At 45.0% G+C, this 19,392-nt stretch overlaps 2 protein-coding genes across 3 annotated transcripts in view; one reads left to right on the forward strand and one right to left on the reverse strand.

The window, feature by feature from the left end:
- Window positions 1-19,392, forward strand: part of LOC140722508 (NACHT, LRR and PYD domains-containing protein 3-like) — an 863,879-nt gene that overhangs the window by 780,282 nt on the left and 64,205 nt on the right. Inside the window, exons 2-3 of one of the 2 annotated variants that reach the window (XM_073037233.1) lie at window positions 16,042-16,209; window positions 17,607-17,703. The exons of the other annotated variant lie outside the window; for it this stretch is intronic. Of the exons in view, the coding sequence (XP_072893334.1) occupies window positions 17,694-17,703 (10 nt within the window). The 5' untranslated portion in view covers window positions 16,042-16,209; window positions 17,607-17,693. The remainder of the gene's footprint in view (window positions 1-16,041; window positions 16,210-17,606; window positions 17,704-19,392) is intronic. 2 annotated transcript variants of the gene reach the window in all.
- Window positions 1-19,392, reverse strand: part of LOC140722503 (cell adhesion molecule CEACAM1-like) — a 392,933-nt gene that overhangs the window by 236,283 nt on the left and 137,258 nt on the right. The window lies entirely within an intron of this gene.

A 19,392-nucleotide genomic window follows, 5' to 3' on the forward strand; every position in this document is an offset into this window, starting at 1 on the left:
AAATACAAAAGAAAACTGTGGTGCCAATGGACTTGGGGATCCTTGTGCAGGATTCCCTAAAGGTTAATTTGCAGGTTGAGTCTGTGATGAGGAAGGCAAATGTGATGTTCGCATTCATCCCAAGAGGAATAGAATATAAAAGCAAGGATGTAATGTTGAAACTTTATGAAGCACTTGGAGTGTTCTGAGCAGGTTCAGGGCTCTTAACTTCGAAAGGAATGTGCTGAAACTGTAGAGGGTTCAAAGGTTGTTCACGGAAATGATTCGCCGATTGAATGGCTTGTCATATGAACAGAGCTTTAGGGCTCTGAGCCTGTATTCACTGCAATTCAGGAAAATGAGGAGTGACCTTACTAAAACCTATCGAATGGTGAAAAGACTTGATAGAGTGGATGTGGAGATGATGGTTCCTCTGGTGGGATCGTCTACGAGCAAATGATCCTACATCAGAATAGAGGGTACCCTATTAGAAAGTGGTGAGCAGGAATTTATTTTGCGAGTGAATATGGCCAAATCATACAAAAACTTACAGAAGGTTCAGAGAGCTAGGTAATGTTAGTCATCGAGAAGATTAGAGGACTAACAGGAAGGAACTTAGAAGAGCCAGGAGGGGCCATTCGAGGGCCTTGACGGGCAGGATTAAGGAAAGACCCAGGGCATTCTACAAGCATGTGAAGAACAAGAGGATAACACTTGAGAGAATAGGACCAATCAAGTGTGACAGTGGAAATGCGTGTATGGAACCGGACGAGATAGCAGAGGTACTTAATGAATACTTTTCTTCAGTATTCACCGCGTATAATGATCTTGGCGATGGCAAGGGTGATCGCACTGGTCGGAAAAGCTTGAGAATGTAGATATTAAGAAAGGGGATGTGCTGGAACTTTTACAAAGTATCAAGATGGATAAGTCACCGGGACCGGACTGGATGTACCCCAGGTTCCTGTGGGAAGCGGGGGAGGAGATTGCTGAGCCTCTGGCAATGATCTTTGCATCATCAATGAGGACGGGAGAGGTTCCGGAGGATTGTAGGGTTACAGATGTTGTTCCCTTTTCAGGGATAGCTCGGGAAATTATAAGCTAGTGAGTCTGACTTCAGTGGTTGGCATGTTGATGGAGAAGATCCTGAGAGGCAGTATTTATGAACATTTGGAGAGGTAAAATATGATTAGGAATAGTCAGCATGGCTTTGTCAAAAGCAGGTTATGCCTTACGCGCCTGATTGAATTTTTCTGAGGATGTGACTAAACATATTGACTAAAATAGAGCCGCAGATGTAGTATGTATGGATTTTAGCAAAACATTTGATAAGGTACCCATGCAAGGCGTAACGAGAAAGTAAGATGGCATGGGATCCAAGGAGACATTGCTTTGTGGATCCAGAAGTGGCTTGCCCACAGGAGGCAAAGAGTGGTTGTAGACGGGTCATATTCTACATGGAGGCCGGTGACAGTGGTGTGCCTCAGGGATCTGTTCTGGGACACCTACTCTTTGTGATTTTTATAAATGACCTTGGTGAGGAATTAGAGGGATAGATTAGCAAATGTGTTGATGACACAAAGGTTGGGTGTGTTATGGATAGTGTGGAGGGCTGTCAGAGGTTACAACGGGATTTGGATAGGATGCAAAACTGGGCTGAGAACTGGCAGATGGAGTTCAACCCAGATAAGTGCGAGGTGTTTCATTTTAGTAGGTCAAATATGATGGCAGAATTTAGCATTAATAGTAAGACTCTTGGCAGTGTGCTAGATCAGCGGGATCTTGGGATCCGAGTCCATAGGACACTCAAAGCTGCTACGCAGGTTGTCTTTGTGGTTCAGAAGGCGTACGGTGGATTGGCCTTCATTAATCGTGGAATTGAATTTAGGAGCCGACAGCTAATGTTGCAGCTATATAGGACCCTGGTCCGACCCACATGGAGTACTGTGCTAAATTCTGATCGCGTCACTATGGGAAGTACGTGGAAACCACAGAAAGGGTGTAGAGGAGATTTGCAAGGATGATGCTTGGATTGGGGAGCATGCCTTATGAGAATAGCTTGAGTGAACTCGGCCTTTTCTCCCTTGGAGCGATGGAGGACGAGAGGTGCCCTGATAGACGTGTACAAGATAAAGAGAGGCCTTGATCGTGTGGATAGTCAGAGGCTTTTCCCCAGGGCTGAAACGGCTAGGACGAGAGAACATAGTTTTCAGGTGCTTGGAAGTGGGTACAGAAGAGATGTCAGGGGTAAGTTTTTTGCACAGAGTGGTGAGTGCGTGGGATGGGCTGCCGGCAGCGGTGGTGGACGCGGAAACGATACGGTTATTTAAGAGACTCCTGCAGGGGGGCATGGAGCTTAGGAAAATAGAGGACTTTTGGTAAAGCCTGGGTCGTTCGAAGGTACATGTTGGGCACAGCTTCGTGGGCCGAAGGGCCTGTATTGTGCTGTAACTTTTCTATTTTTCTATGTTTCTATGTGTTGCCTCATCAGGACTTCATAAATTCTCAACAGCACATCCTTCCTTTTATATTACAATCCTCTTGAATTGATTACAAAGATCGCATTTGCCTTCTTCACCGCCGGCTCGGCCTGTAAATGAACCTGCAGGAAAACTACACAAGCACTCCCACGTCTCTTCGCACCTTTTTAAAAAAATTACTTTCGGCCCAGCTTGTCCATTATTATTTCAGAGAAATTGCAGGGCAGGTAGACATGTGGTTCAAGTTATATTGTGAGGTTAAAGTCCTCCTTATCTTGCTGGCCACCGTTCATTTTGCTTATAACAACAGAATGGAAACCGTCCTTAAGCCTGGTTGCAGTGTTTTCCATTTTTTTAAACTCCTACCCAAGTGGGATGTCAGACTGCCCCGGGTTGTGAGGTTATGTTGTGCCTGCTTTACCAATCACACAGGAATTGCAGGCACAGTCCATGGTGGACTGTTTCACTACGGGATATCTTACTATCTTCCCTTTCAGTTAGTCCTGACGAAGGGTCTCGGCCCGAAACGTCAACAGTGCTTCTCCTTATAGATGCTGCCCGGCCTGCTGTGTTCCACCAGCATTTTGTGTGTGTTGTTTGAATTTCCAGCATCTGCAGATTTCCTTGTGTTTGCATTTTAATTCTGATTCCCATTCAGAGATCTCGATCAATGGCATCCTCTTGTGCCGAGATGAGACCGTCCTCAGGGTGGAGGAGCAACACCTTATATTCCATCTGGGTAGCCTGCAACCTGATTGTATGAATATTGAATTCTCCTTCCAGTAAACAAATCCACCCCCCCCACACCAAACAACTTCTCTATTCCCCAGTCTGAACGTTCATTTCTGCTCACCAGCCTGTTATTGCTCCCAGGTCCCCTCCTTCCCTTTCTCCCATTGACAACTCTCCGATTCTTTCATCTTCAGCCCTTGACCACCTATCACCTTCCAGCTCGCCTCTTACCCTCACTTACCTTTTTATTCAGATATCTTCCCCCTCCCGCATCAGTAATGAAGAAGGCTCTTTGCCCAAAATGACGAACGGTCTACTCTTTTCCACGGATACCGCCTGTTGTGCTGAATTCCTTCAACATTTTTCGTGTATTGCTTTGGATTTCCAGCGTTTGCAAGCTTTCTTGTGTTTAAGTGTGGTAATTACCGTAACAATTATTTGGGTTTTGTTGAGATTGTACCTGGAATATGGGTAAAATCCCGCTCTCCATACTAACACGGGTTATACAGACCAAAGAACAAACTGCCGGAGGGTCGGGCTGAGTGACAATTATTTGTGTTTTGTTGTGATTGTACCTGGAATATGGTGTAAAATCCCGCTCTCCATACTAACACGGGTTATACAGACCAAAGGACAAACTGCCGGAGGAACCATGGACGTCCAGTGTAGTTTCTCCTTTGGCTCCTCCCACTTTCGCCAAACCAAGGGTGTAGCCATGGGCACCGGCATGGGTTCCAGTTATGCCTGCCTTTTTGTTGGCTTTGTGGAACAGTCCATGTTCCAAGCCTATACGGGTTTCCGTGTCCCTCTTTTCCTTCGCTACTTCGACGACTGCATTGGGTCTGCCTCCTGCACGCATGCTGAGCTCGTTGACTTCATTAACTTTGCCTCCAACTTTCACCCTACCCTCAAATTTACCTGGTCCATTTCCGACACCTCCCTCCCCTTTCTTGATCTTTCTGTCTCCATCTCTGGAGACGACTTATCTGCTGATATCTACTATAGGCCTACAGACTCTCACAGCTACCTGGACTGTTCCTCTTCCCACCCTGTCTCTTGCAAAAATGCTATCTCCTTCTCACAATTCTTCCGTCTCCGCCGCAACTGCTCTCAGGATGAGGCTTTTCATTCCAGGACGAAGGAGATGTCTTCGTTTTTTAAACAAAAAGGTTTCCTTTCTTCCACCATCAACTCTGCTCTCAAACGCATCTCTCCCATTTCCCGCACATCAGCCCTCACCCCATCCACCCGCCACCCCACTCGGGATAGGGTTCCCCTCGTCCTCACCTACCACGCCACCAGCCTCCAAGTCCAACGTATAATTCTTCGTAACTTCCGCCACCTCCAACGGGATCCCACTACCAAGCACATCTTTCCTCCCCCCCCCACCCACTTTCTACTTTTCGCAGGGATTGCTCCCTACGCGACTCCCTTGTCCATTCGTACCCTCATCCCTTCCCGCCGATCTCCCTCCTGGCATTTATCCTTAGAAACGGAACAAGTGCTACACCTGCCTCACTACACCTACACTTCCTCCCTCACCACCATTCAGGGCCCCAGATAGTCCTTCCAGGTGAGGCGACACTTCACCTGTGCGTCGGCTGGTGTGGTATACTGCGTCCGGTGCTCCCGGTGTGGCCTTTTATATATTGGTGAGACCCGACGCAGACTGGGAGACCATTTCGCTGAACACCTGCGCTCGGTCTGCCAGAGAAAGCAGGATCTCCCAGTGGCCACACATTTTAATTCCACGTCCCATTCCCATTCTGATATGTCTATCCATGGCCTCCTCTACTGTCAAAATGACGCCACACTCAGGTTGGAGGAACAACACCTTATATACAGGCTGGGTAGCCTCCAATCTGATGGCATGAGCATTGACTTCTCTAACTTCCGTTAATGCCCCTCCTCCCCTTCTTACCCCATCCCTGACATATTTAGTTGTTTGCCTGTTCTCCATCTCCCTCTGGTGCCCCCTCCCCGCTTTCTTTCTCCCTAGGCCTCCCGAAACCATGATCCTTTCCCTTCTCCAGCTCGGTATCACTTTCACCAATCACCTTTCCAGCTCTTAGCTTCATCCCACCCCCTCCGGTCTTCTCCTATCATTTCGCAGTTCCCCCTCCCCTCGCTACTTTTAAATCTCTTACTATCTTTCCTTTCAGTTAGTCCTGACGAAGGGTCTCGGCCCGAAACGTCGACAGTGCTTCTCCTTATAGATGCCACCTGGCCTGTTGTGCTCCACCAGCATTTTGTGTGTGCTGTTTGAATTTCCAGCATCTGCAGATTTCCTCGTGTTTCCGCAACATGAAAGCCAGGACATCAACAGGATCCGGGACAGCTTCTTCCACCAGGCTATGAGAATGATTAATTCATGCTGACAAAATCGTTTTTTATGTTGTATTGTTGAACATACTATTTATTATAAAGTACTATAAATTGCACTTTGCATATTTAGACGGAAACGTAAAGATTTTTACTCATGTATATGAAGGATTTAAGTGTAACTATCTTGGTCAACCATTGTCCAGCCTGTATCCCACCACCTCAAAGATATTATGACATATTTTTGACTCACTGAGTTGATACTGAAATCGGTGTTTGTTACCTAGAACTACCGGAGGGTTTATTGAATACAGCACGTAGTAAGTTAAAGACAGCCATTGCGATTTTAGCTTCAAAGTTAAAATGTCTACTGTATTAATCGTTGTCGGAAGGAGGGTTGGAAGCAGAGAATACAGATTGATAGTTGGGTGGGATGGATGTTGTGAGCATTGACTGCATTATCCCTGTATTGGATTGAAGAGAAAACTAATGAATATTGGTGTTACATTTGTGCTAATTTGTTCTGACCGTCACAGATATCGTGTAATCAGTTAATAGTTGTGCATCATTTAAAGTAAAAAGAGAAAATGGTGGAAATCTTCAGCAGATCGGGCAGCGTCTTGGACAGTCCCGGTTCAGATACTGGGTCTTCCACAGTTTCTCTTTCCACTGATCCAATCTGATGTACCGAGTTTCCAATACATGACTTTCAATTTTACATTTAAAATGTTTTATTCCTATTCGCCTGCAGGAAATGTGACGGGCAATTGTGCTGGGCAAGATCTCATTTAACAATAGCACAATGATAAAATGTGTTCAGTTTATCTAGTGGAGACAATGGGTAACATTATACCCGCCTGCTGTTGCCCCGCGCCCAGGTTTTCCAGCCCGATCTCTGGCCCAGTCAGAGGTTCATCAGGTTCCCGTTCTGTCAAAGGTTGATGTCGGAGTGTTGGTGTTTGAAGTCTGAATGGCCGAGACACTGCAGCATATTACTGGCAACAAGGAGTCCTGGGCGAGTTGCTGCTTGAGCTGTAACCCTGGGAAACACTGGGCCTATGTAGCTGTCAGTATCGGGGATTTGACCCAGGTCAATACTTCCACAGATGGGGGCTGGATGTTCCTCCTTTCACAATGAATCAAAAGCCTCGGGGTGCTGGGCATTGGCTATGGGGAAATTTCTGATTATACCACGCAGTGTGAGATGCGGGGACGATGTGTGAGGATTCGGGGGTCGGTGAGTGGCAGATTCGGCTGTGTGACCCTGTGAGGTTAGGTCCTGAGAAATCACAGTTTTAGATCCAAGTACAATGGACCCGGGGTTCAAGCTGCCCAGGTTTATGAGGTGTTGAGCCAGTATTTCTGTTCTGGGCTCAGATTTTTGTTTCGGGAGTTTCTTTGGAAGAAATGACTGCTATACCGAGGAGAGGATGAGTTACCATCCCATCCCTCACAGTGACAGGCTGTGAGTAAACGGGCTGTACCGTGTTTGCCACAGTAGAAATAGACCCTGAGTTTGGTGTTCAAACTGTGTTTGGAAGTCCCCCCTCATTGTCTCCTGCCTGTCAATCGTTGGAAATGAAGCAGATGTGTTCAGTACAACTGTGGCTCACGTGGTTCACAAGAGTAATCTCAGGAACGAGAGGGTTTCTGTACGAGGGTGATTGATAAGTCTGTGGCCTGTGGTGGAAGGAGATGAGTTATTAACTTCAAACTTTATGTATAATCACTCAAAGAGTTGATATGAATGTGCATGTAACGAGAGCTGTATAACCCGTCTCCTTCTACCTTAGGCCATAAACTTATCAATCACTCTTCCTGTCGACCAGCTCTGGAGGTCCAAGTTGTCGAATTCTGCAAAGAAGGGATCCGTTTGCTCCACGACCGCTGGACTAAGCGTGTAAATGTAGGCGGGGACTAAGTTGAAAAATAAACGTGCTGGGTTTTCTAAAATGGACTCCTTCTGCCTTGGGCCACGAACGTATCAACCACCGCTCGTATGACAAGCATTTGATGGCTCTGAGCTTGTACTCTATTGAGTTCAGAAGTACAGAGGTGGATGGGATCTTATTTAAACCCACAGAATACTGAACAGCCTGGAGACAGTGGACACGTGGAGGATGTTTCCATCAGACGGAGAGTCTGGGGTCTGAGAGGACAGCCTCGGAATAATCAAGCTTCCCTTTAAAACTGAGAGAAACTTCTCCAGCCAAAGAGTGGTCGATCTGTGGAGATTGTTGCAACAGATGGTGATTGGGGCTGTCACTGGATATATTTCCGGCAGAGGTTAATATATTATTGATCGCTAACTATTGTCATTTTTTGTTATCCAGAACTATCAGAGGATTATTGAATACAGCATGTTAAAAGCAGACTTTACAGTTTTAGATTCTTCATTTCAAAATGGCTGCAGTGTTAACCTTTTTCAAAATTATACTCACAGCATACGATGTTGAGTTTGTTATTTCCCTTTTCGGTTATTTTCGGTGAGCCACTTCCTCCGTTTCCAGGGTAACGGCCCACCAGAGCTGCAAGAAGAGTTGGACATTTTTTTATCGCTCTGTGGTCACCGCCTCTCAGCGTAGAGACAGTGGCCTCGGGAGCAAATGTAACAGAGTGATAGTGGGAGGAAAGGATGCTGTGAGCATTGGCTGTATGGGATGTGTTACACCAGGGTCAGAATGAACTCAGAACTAACAGAGTGGTTGGGGTGGGGTGGCATTTACAGTTCAGGGTGGCAATCAGTTACTATCTGTGCATTAAAATGAAGAGGGAGAAAATACTACAGTTGCAGGAAATTTAAAGCAAGGAAGGGAAAATACTGGAGACGCTCAGCAGATCGGCAGCATCTTGGACAGTCTCAGTTCTGGAACTGGGTCTTCCACCATTTGCCCTTTCAGAGACGTAGTCTGATGTACTGAGCTCCCAGCATTTTCTACTTTATAATTTTACATTTTGTTCCTGCTACACTGCAGGAAACATGGCAGCCCGCTCTGCTGTGCAAGATCCCACACAGCGATGACATAGAGATCAAATGTGCTCGGTTTAGCTGCTGGGGTCAGGCTGAAGTGTATCCGCATCCTCTATACAGACCGGGGAACCAGCCTGAGCACCGGCCCCGGCAGAGGGTCATTAGGTTCCAATTCCACCTTAGTTTGTGAATCGGAAATGGCAGGAACTCCACGGCAAATTGCCGGCACCAAGGCGTCTTTGTATGGGTGATAATATTGGGCTGGTGACTCTGATGATATGGAATTGGCAGTATACGGGCTACAGTCCAGGTTGGTAATTCTGCAGCTGGGATCGGAATTTTCTCAGTCTGCAGTGAAGCTGAAATCCCGGGCGGTTGGGCATTGGTTATGGGGAAATCACAGTCAACACTGTCCAATAGGATATCATATCTGTCAAGTATTTTGGAGATTATTTAAGAATGAACTAGGGCGTTAGGTGAAGTTGGGCAGTGACGTTGTTCATCTGAACTTTGGTAAAGTCTGTAACAAGATCCTGCATGGCAGCTGATCGAGGAGGTTCGGTCACGTGGGATTCACAGGGGGCTGGCGAGGTGGGTTCACACCGGGCTAGAGAACAAGAAGGAGAGGGGGATGAATGTAGATGGTTCTAACGAATGGAGGCCTGTGACGAGTGGGATGTGAGTGTCAGTGTTGAGATCTCTGTAATTTACTATTCATGCCATTGATTTGTATATGAATGTACATGGCTACACAGAGTATTATGTATCGTTGTGTTCACCCTACTGTAGTAAATATATTATCAAGCTGGAGAGGGTGCAGAAGAGATTGTTGAAGATGTTGCCTGGACTAGAGGGCCGAGTCATAGGAAGCATTTGGCTGAGCTGGATCTTTAGTCCAGATGAGAATGAGGGTGACAGTGTAGGAGTTCATGAAATCAAGATGGGATATAAATAATGAGGTTGATCGTGGCATTTTCCCCAGGATTCAAGATACAAAAATGTTTGATGTCATTCTAGTACACAAGTGTAAAAGAGAACAAAATAATTCATACTCTGGATCCAAAGCAAGACAGAAAAAAAAAATAATGATAGAGACCACAATAATAAACAAAACACAAAACATAAAGTATGATAGTTTAAAACGATTGATTGTCTGTCCATAAAGTGACGTTAATCACAGGAGTGCCTGGGACATATGAGACTGACATTGATACTTCTTCTGCATGTGCCTTGCGCGTTACACGCTTGGACGATCATGGCTCTCCACATCCGATGACTCCTCACAGCGTCAATGATATCCCGCACACTGAGATCTGTTCGTTCTTTCACAGTCTCCATATATTTTCTTCTTTGTCTTCCTCTTCCGCGTTTCCCAGGCATAGGGCCTTGCAATGTAAGGCATTCTATTTCTCCCTTTCTGATGACATGGTCCAGGAATTTAAGTTTCCTCTCATTTAATGTTCTCATTAAAGATCTTTTTGCATGTGCACGTTGGAGTACCGTCTCATTAGTTACCCTATCTCTGTTTGATATTTTCAGCATTCTTCTAAAAAAAAACACATTTCTGTTGCTTCTAAGTTTTTTTGGAGTTCAGGTGTTACAGTCCATGTTTCGGAAACATACAGCAAGAATGACCAAATGTAACACTTTAGTAGCCTAAGCCTTGTTTTCATAGAAATGTGTCTGTTGGTAAAAATGGGTTTCATTTTTTTGGAAACACGAGTGAATCTGCAGATGCTGGAAATAAATAAAAACACAAAATGCTGGCAGAATTCAGCAGGCCAGACAGCATCCATGGGAGGAGGTAGAATGATGAAGGGTTTCGGCCCGAAACGTCGTCACTACCTCCTCCCATAGATGCTGTCTGGCCTGCTGAGTTCTGCCAGCATTTTGTGTTTTTATTCATTTTTTGGACGTTGGTTTTGGCAATGGCAATTCTTCTTTTTATTTCTACTTTACTTCTAGCATCTTGTGATATAAAGCTACCATGGTAATTAAAGCCGATCTTTTGTTCAATCTCTTCGTTACCGATGGACAATTGGCAGTTGGGAGTATCCTGCCCTTTTTATATTTCCATATATGTGTTTTTTTTACTGTTGATGGTTAGACCAAAATCTGCACTTGTTTGTACTAATTTGTCTAGGAGGATTTGTAAGGCTTCTGCAGCACTTGCTATTAGGGGGGTATCGTCTGCATATCTTATATTGTTGATGCAAACACCTCCAATTTTTATCCCATCTAGGTCTTCTATTTCTGAGAATCACTTCAGTATAGATATTAAATAATTCTGGTGAGGCAACGAATCTCTAACTCCCCTTTGAATTTTTGTCTAACTGCTTATATTATCATCAATTTTTACAGCCACTCTTTGATTCCAATATAAATTTTGACTAAGTTACTGGTCCCTTCCGTCAATGTTTAGTTAAGTGAGAATTTGAAATCGTTTTTCATGTTACACTTTGTCGAATGCTTTAGTGAAATCAATAAAAAATAAAAATACATCATTTTGACACTCAATTGCCCTTTCTGAAAGCATTCGTAGTATGAGAATTGCGTTCCTTGTTCCTCTATCCTCCATAAGCCCATATTGCAGTTCAGAAGTTTCTGGCCTTAACTTGTTTTTAATTCGACTCAGAACAATTATCAAAAAAATCTTTATTATGTGACTCATGAGACTGATTGTTCTATAATTTTCGCAGTCAATAGTTCCAGGAATTTTAGGCAGAATTATAAATACTGATTTCAAGAGATCGTCAGGCAATACACCAGACTCATATATGCCATTAAACTCTTCAAAATGAATATCCATGCCCAAATGTTCTGGGGCTTGAATCATTTCCACTGAAATTTCATCAGGTCCAGAGACATGGTCAACTTTTGCCCCTTTTCCACTTAACTCTCACATGGTTAGCTTGCTCACCAGTGTGGAATATGCCTTCACATACTCCTTTCATAGGATTTATCTTATCACCAATGTTTTCCAAATTTAGCCCATTCTCTGAACTTCCACACACTTCTTTATTTTTAAGCAAGTCATTAATTCTATCTTCAGGACCCTTCATTCTATTAGTTTTTAGTTTAACATCTGCAAGTGATCCCTCTTTGTCAAAACAGCACTTTTGGTTCTGTCTCTCCAAATCACATCCTTGAATAACATCAGCGAGTTGTTTACCTTCAAATTCCAAAACAAACTGTAATTGATTCACAGGCACCTTGTTAACAAGCGATTTTTCCTTCAGCCTGGTTACTGCTTCTAAAACCAATCCAGACATTAAATTTTCTTTATTCAATTTAGGAACAACACCTTTCCCTTCTCCTTCAATAATATTCACATCACAAGCTTTCATCTCCTCAGTAACTTTTAACACACCTTCTAATACAAACAACAGAGAATTCTCACTTTCCACTGGTACCAACGTTAATCCTTTCTTCAGTAAACCAAGTCCATCTTATCCAAAAGAACTGCATTCCTTTTCAACTAAATCAGATACCTCAGAATTTTTCTGAGCTTCAACACTAGGTTCAGTATCCTGTGACTCCACAGGTACTTCAACAACCTGAAGACAAGCAAACGGGAAATCTGCCTCTTTTAGGCTTCCAATACCAGTCCCCTTTTCAAATTCAGGGTCGGTGAAAACGTCTCAGCCAAATCAGCAGTGGACTCATTTAAACTGTCTTCTTTCTCAGCCGCCTTTCTCGACATGCTGCGAGTGATTGCGCATGCGGGATAGATCTTAGACTCTAGGGGCGGGTCCTCAGTACTCACAGGCTTGCTTGTCGGCTTCACTGCTGAACACACGTCACCACCTGCTAAATCATTACCAAGAAGGACGTCCACGCCGTCCAGATACCAGGTCACATTTTAAAATGATCCTGTGCAAAGGTACAGCTCCTGTCCCTTTTCCTACGCCTCTTAATGCCACCTCTCCAGTTTCAGGACCGAAACCTAGCACCTTACTTAGGATCAATGACTGGTCAGCCCCAGTATCCCTTAGATTCTCATTGAAACTGGGGTCTCTCCTTCTTTCACAGATGCCGTCCCTTCTGAAATAAATTTCTGACGGCCCTCTCGTACTCTATCTACCTTTGCCTTCCTCGGTGATCTGCTGATCGACTCAATGCAACCTGTAGGGATTGCTGTTTTTCCTTTTCCGGTCTCCTTCTTCGGAGCAAAGCACTTAGATGCAATATGACCAACCTTTCCACAATTATAACAGGTCAAGCCAGGAACCTTCCTGCCAGCTTGCTTGCCCTCCTCCTTATCTTTACCACTAGCTCCCAGCTTATTCTCTACCTTAGCCGGTGGACTTTCTCTACCGTCTCTACTGCCTTTCTGGTAACTCTTATTTGGGGGAAACTTTGTCTTGTGGGTTAGGGCATATTCATCTGCTAACCTGGCAAATTCCGTTATAGACTTATTCGACTTCTCGTTCAGATACGTCCGGATATTATCCGAAACACACCCTTTAAATTCTTCAATCAGAATTAACTCTCTTAAACGATAGAAATCCTCCTCCACCTTTTCTGCAGCGCACCAGCGATCCAAGAGCATACCCTTATCATAGGCAAACTCTGTATATGTCTGATTCCAGTTTCATTAAATCTCTGAACTTTTGTCTATACGCTTCAGGTACCAACTCATAGGCCCGAAGGATAGCCTCTTTTACTTCCTCGTAATCCTCAGACTCTTCCATGGACAATGCTGCATATGCCTGTTGAGCCTTTCCTTTTAATACACTTTGTAACAGCGCCACCCACTGATCTCTGTGTCACTTCTAATTCACGGCCACCTTTTCAAAATGCAAGAAGTAACTATCAACGTCCGTCTCCTCGAACGGAGGTACTAACCTAAACTCCCTACTAACATTAAACTTCTCCGCTCGGTCTGCCCCGCTACCCACATGTTGCCATCTCTCCCTCTCGAACTGCCGTTGTTTCTATTCCTCCTCCATCCTCCTTTCAGCTTCCTCTTTCCTCCTTTCAGCTTTCCTTTCTTCCTCCTCCGCTTCTAGCTGCCTCATCTGAAGTTCATGCTGCCTCTGCTTCTCCTTCTCAACCAACTCAGCTCTTTCGTTCTTCCTTTTCGCCTCCAACTCCATTAGCAGGATCTCATACTCCATTTTCCTCTTCTCCATCTCCAACCTTATTTTTTCCATCTCTAACTGAGCCACCCCATCAACTGGTTTCTTCTCAGGGAACAGGTTGAATGCATCAGGCGCGAACACAGCCTTGGATGCATAATGCTGGGCTATGGCCCTCTGTATCTCCCACTTTCTCATCGACGATTTCACCGCCGAGAGATTTAAACGTCTCGCAACACTCACCAATCCCACCTTCCTGGCATTCTCCAATGCCTCCATAGTAGGGTTCTTTATAAATTTGTCTATTTCCATCTCTGCTGATTCCCGTCTGGTTACCCACGCAGCCAGATCAGATAATGGACTTATAACCGAATTCTCTGGCCCCGCAATTTTGGAATCAAATCCCGGACGAGCCCCCAATTTGCCACGTACCCCGCAACTGGGTGTCTAACCAGCAGAGAAAGAAGTATCCGTTGGAGTCTGGTGGTACTATTTTCAAACAGTGTTTATTAGTAAAATACACAAATCAATATCAATAGTGCAAATATATAGATAATACACGTTAGCAATACTAAACCTAAAAGTGTGGGTATAATAATAATCAATAATAAACAAGCTATATCAATGTCTAGGGGATAATGAATTGTCATATGTGAATATAACGTACAGTTCAGTTCATACGTGCTGAGGTAGATGTTGGCCGTTGTGTTGAGAGAGAGAGAGAGAGAGAGAGAGAGAGAGAGCAAGATGTAACAGCTACAGGCAGGCAAACCTTCCAACCTTCCTTTACGTTCTTGATCCGTCGATGTGTTGTGGCCATTCAGGTATGACCCCTCTGTCCTTCAGCTAGACCGTTCTTCTGTGGTGGACTCGTCACTCTGGCATGAGTGGACACACACACAAGCCCCCACCGGCCCTGCTATAACACTGTGAGTTAAACTGACCAATCCCTTTGTTCGGTCTCCGATGTCCCACACCTTCACGTGGGTTCCAACACTCAAGCAGTGCTCAATAGTGTGTCTCCTGGTGTGTCTGAAGGGAGTCTCCCCAGACCTCACTTTTATCCCTACTCACGGGGTCTCAGCTGTCCATCAATTTTGAATGGCTGTGTCTATCAAACCAGCCCACTCCGGCTGTCCACTGAGGGATTTTAATGAACAGAATGGTACAAGGTGAACAACCCTCTCAGAAGTCATAAGTCTTTCAGAAGTCATGATATGGTGGATCAACAAGTCTCACTCCCCTGTTTTATCTCTCTCTTATTTGTAGCAGATGTTCCAATTCCAGCATGTTTTCTCTTACATCTCTCTCTCTCATTAGCAGCATAGCAACGGTAACGGTTTGTGATTCTCCAAAGTGGGGGGGGGGGGAACATGGGCAACTCTGCACCCTTCTGCCCATCAGAGCTGTTCATCCTTCGTAACACTGGCAAGTCCACTTCTGACATGTGGAGGGTGTTTAAAGTCCATCTGCACGGAGTATAGGACGCGTATATTCCAGTATGACGAAATGACAGGATTGTTAGCGTCAGAGAACCTTAAATATCGTGAGAAGTGATGAATTTAGTCAAGCAGGAAAAGGAAAAGTATGTAAAGCTCAGGAAGGCCGAATCAAACAGAGCCCTCGAGAATGTGTGTGAGGTCCTTAATGAGTAACTGACATCAATATTTACCAAGGAGAAAGACAAGGAGGATAGGGAGATCAGTGCGGAGAGTACAAGTATACACAGGCATTTTGAAGTAAGGGAGGAGACAGTGTTGGGTCTCTTAGAGTGCATTAAGGCGTATAAACCTCCAGGCCCTGATGGGATATACCACACGTTACAGAGAGAGGCAAGCGAAGAGATTGCAGGGGCCTTGACCAATATACTTGTGACCAGCCTAGCCACAAGCAAACTCCGGGAGAACTGGCTAGTACCTCATATTGATCCGTCATTCAAGACGTGATCCAGGGAATAATCATGATGAACACTGAAACTGCATGTATCCCCTGTTCCTAATGATGTGACACTGAGTGAATGCTCGGGGTTTACTGCGGCTGCACCCCGTCCACATTCTATGTTAGGCGCTCAGTGACGCTCTCTTGCACTCCGCTGTCGGAGTGCGTGGTTATTTGAGTTCCTGCCGCTTTCCTGTCGGATTTAATCAGTCTGGCCAATATCACTGATTTCTCTCATTAACAGTGCCTTTAGAACCGCTGTTCACTGGATTTTCCTTTGGTTTGATTCCGGACCATTCTCAGTAAACCGAGAGATTTATACTTGAGAATCCAAGCTGCTGATCAGTTTCCGTAACACTCAGACCACCCGGTCTGGCACCAGCGATCACTCCACGGTCAACGTCACTTACATCACATTTATTTCCTCTTCAGATGTTTGGCCTGAATAACAACTGAACCCGTTGACCATATCTGCATGTGTTTGTGCTTTGAGTTGCAGGCAGATGATTAATGTGCTTCATTATCTCTCTGGTTAAAGTTCGACCTGCGGTGAGAGATTTATTGGAAGAAAAGCCCACAGCTGGAAAGAAGGCACGAATGAGAACGAGGGAACAGCGACAAGTGAACCAGCCCGAGGACTGAGAGTACCAACTGAAGAGAACCCTCTGACTCAGAGTTTTCATTGATTCAGTCAGGAGAAAGTTTGGTGAGTCTCATTCACTCAAACACTGGTCCTGTAAACATTGCATATCTTTACAAAGGAAGGTACGAAATAGGTGGAATGCCTCTGTCAGTCCCAGTTGCAATCACTCCAGGTCTGGTAATGTGCTTTCAGAACCCCAACTCTTTAAAGTCACTCACATTATCTGAGTGTTTGCTCATTTGAAGGTCCTGCATCATCTGAAGTAGCTTTTGGTTAGTTCTGATGTTTCCTTGTTACGTTATAATCATCTTAAAATGAGTTGACAATTTCATCCCTTTATAAGAGGCCCCAAGTGTGTCGTGTTGTAGTGATTGTAGAAATGTGGAATTACCATGAACTGCAGCAACATGCCCTTGATCCCATTGGCTATTGCAATCTGCAGTGGTATACTTACCCTCGAATATATCGTCGCGCAGGCCTCTGCTGAGAACAGACCATTTATAAAGCAAAATATCCCAACTTTGCATTTTATTCAGTCCTAACGAGCACATGGCGACCCATAATTTACATTGACATACCTTGGCCTCATCAAGTACCTTTCTGCTAATTACATTGTCAGAACCTGTGAACGTGACATTAAGCAGAGCTGGAAATTCAAAGTTATTTTCCTAAGAACGTTGCACATTGGACTTCAGCAAAGCCTTTGACAAGGTGTCACATGACAGCTTGATCTCAGTGATTAGGTCCCATGCTGTCCGGAGAGAGCAAATTGGATGTATTCTAAATTAGCTTCAAGGTAGCAAGCAAAGAGTGCTGGTTGAAGGTTTCTCCTCGCAATGGAGGCGAGTAATTAGCGGTGTGCTGCGAGGCTACAAATTGGGACCTTTGATATTCGTTATTTTATAGCAATGATTTGGATGCGGTTGCACAAGGATTACTTGACTGGTAAGTTCGCAGAATGCACAACGTTAGTAGTTGCTGTTCACAGTGAAGATTATCGTAGCATCTAGGGAATCTAAATGGACAGGGGCTGGTAAAGAGATTGCAAACCCAATCTGATCAGCAGCGGATTCATGCAGATGTTGGGGATCATGTGGAGGAAACAGCCAGAGGAAGTGGATGAGGCAGGTGCAGTTGCATAATTCAAAAAGCAGTTGGGGTGTGTAGATGGAGTGAAGAGGCCAGAAGGGAGATAGCCCCATCACAGGAAATTGTGACCATATCAGTGGGCACTGTGGTTGGCATTGTCTCGTTGGGCTGAACGCTCTGAATTTGGATTTTATTGCTCTGTGACTCTGTCAGCAGATGCGCCAGGTATCAGTGGACAGATATGGTGTGGAAGTGGTTACTAACAGGGAATGTTTGGTCCCCATGCCAAATGCTACAGGGGATGGAAATACTGTCATATTTGCAAAGTAGTCGTACTCTCTGACTCACTGTCTGCTTGTTGTGAAATTTAGAGCCTCACCAGCAGGTGGAGCTGTCCTGCAGAGCGACCAAAGTGTAAACAAGACGACGACAATCAACAATCGTCAGTCAGAATCAGAATGGACAAAGGTATGATCACAGGGATCTTTGAATTAAACTTTTATCGCGTTTGTACACAATAGTTCAGATTAAAAAACTGACACAGGTGTTAACAGGGCATAGAAAAGTTTCATCCAGCAGTGTCATTTATCCCACTGGTAAAGCGGCCTTGAGTAATTGATCAAACCAACAGTTCCAGCGCAGGGACCTGACACCAGTAATGGTCGAATCACTCCGCTCATCATACAAAGCTTCAGCTGAGCGAAAGGAGCAGGGGCTCCTGAATCAGGTGGTCGTGAGTGAAACACAGACAGCAGTGTGACAGAGATCTCGTGGTTTATGTGAATGTTCAGGGTCAGGGTCCATTTCACCTCCAGACAGGCCCTGATATGCAAGACATCTTCAACTTTCATTTATAAAATTCAGAACCAGATGATAGGAGCATTTCCGGGATTTCCGAGATTCTATGATAACACAGCATTGCAGGTTTTGGAAGGAAAGCTACCAACTCCCCCCTGGTTTTTCTTGCCTGCTACGCAAAGGAGGAGGGGTGTCACCGAAATCTGTTTTCTGTAGCGGAGCGGAGTTCATTGCCGGTGCTGGGAATGGCTGAGGATCAGGAGGCAGCTCATTGTAGATACATTTGTGATCTGCTTCGGAGTTTCAATACCCTAGTGAATGTCTGGGATGTGGAGAAATGGTGAACCTGAGTTTCTAAATATTTCCCTCTTGATATGATCTACCTGAATTTAAATTCCCAGGATCTTGGCTGGGAAACCCAGCATAACCAAAGACCAAATGTCTGTGTCACCTGTAGACATTGTGATTGTGCTCAAATCTGAGATTCCAGCTGGAATAAAAACGATGCTCCAGCCTGGAAACGGGTCCTTCGGCCCATATAATTCATTCTGATCTAAATGTCTCATTTTCCTGCAGTTTTCCCAAATTTCCCTCGTAAACTTCTTCTCCCCTTTTTCCTCCCCACATGCTCTCAATTTTGTAATTTTATTTGTGTTTGCGGCCTCCTCTGGATGCATGTAATTTATACCCATCAGCCACCACGTGGAAAAATGTCCCTTTGATCCCTTTTAAATTTCTGCCCTCGAGTCTCAGACTCCCTTGCCCGGGCAAAAGGACTGTGACCATCTACCCTATCTGCACCCCTGATTTTGTGTGTGTGTGTGTGTGTGTGTGTGTGTGTGTGTGTGTGTGTGTGTGTGTGTGTGTGTGTGTGTGTGTGTGTGTGAGAGAGAGAGAGAGAGATATCTATCACCCTTCAAGCTCCTGAGCTCCAGGGCAAGCTGCCCCAGCCCAATCATATAACACAAAAAACAACAAGTCCAGTACCGTAGTCCTCATTCTTCACTTCATACTTTCCAGCTTCATCACCTCCATCCTATAGATTAGCAACTGCAACTACACACAAAGCTCTATAACCAAGACTTTGCCAATGACATGCATAGTTGATACATGATGATCAGCAGGTGGGGGATAAGATGGGAACCAGGGGAGAGGTCAGCATAGATCGCAAGGGAATGGTCAGCCTGCGACCCAGGGGACCGGAGGACGTGCGTCTCAAGGGAATGGTCAGTCAGTGACCAAGGGGACTGGAGAAAGCAACTCCAGTCCCCTTGTCCAGTCTCCAGCCCCTCGTGTGACAAAGCAACTGGAGAATGTGTGATCCAGCAGACTGGACCATGTGTAATCCTGTTGTTGGTC

The sequence above is a fragment of the Hemitrygon akajei genome, unplaced genomic scaffold (assembly GCF_048418815.1).
Source record: "Hemitrygon akajei unplaced genomic scaffold, sHemAka1.3 Scf000078, whole genome shotgun sequence".
Taxonomy (NCBI): domain Eukaryota; kingdom Metazoa; phylum Chordata; class Chondrichthyes; order Myliobatiformes; family Dasyatidae; genus Hemitrygon; species Hemitrygon akajei.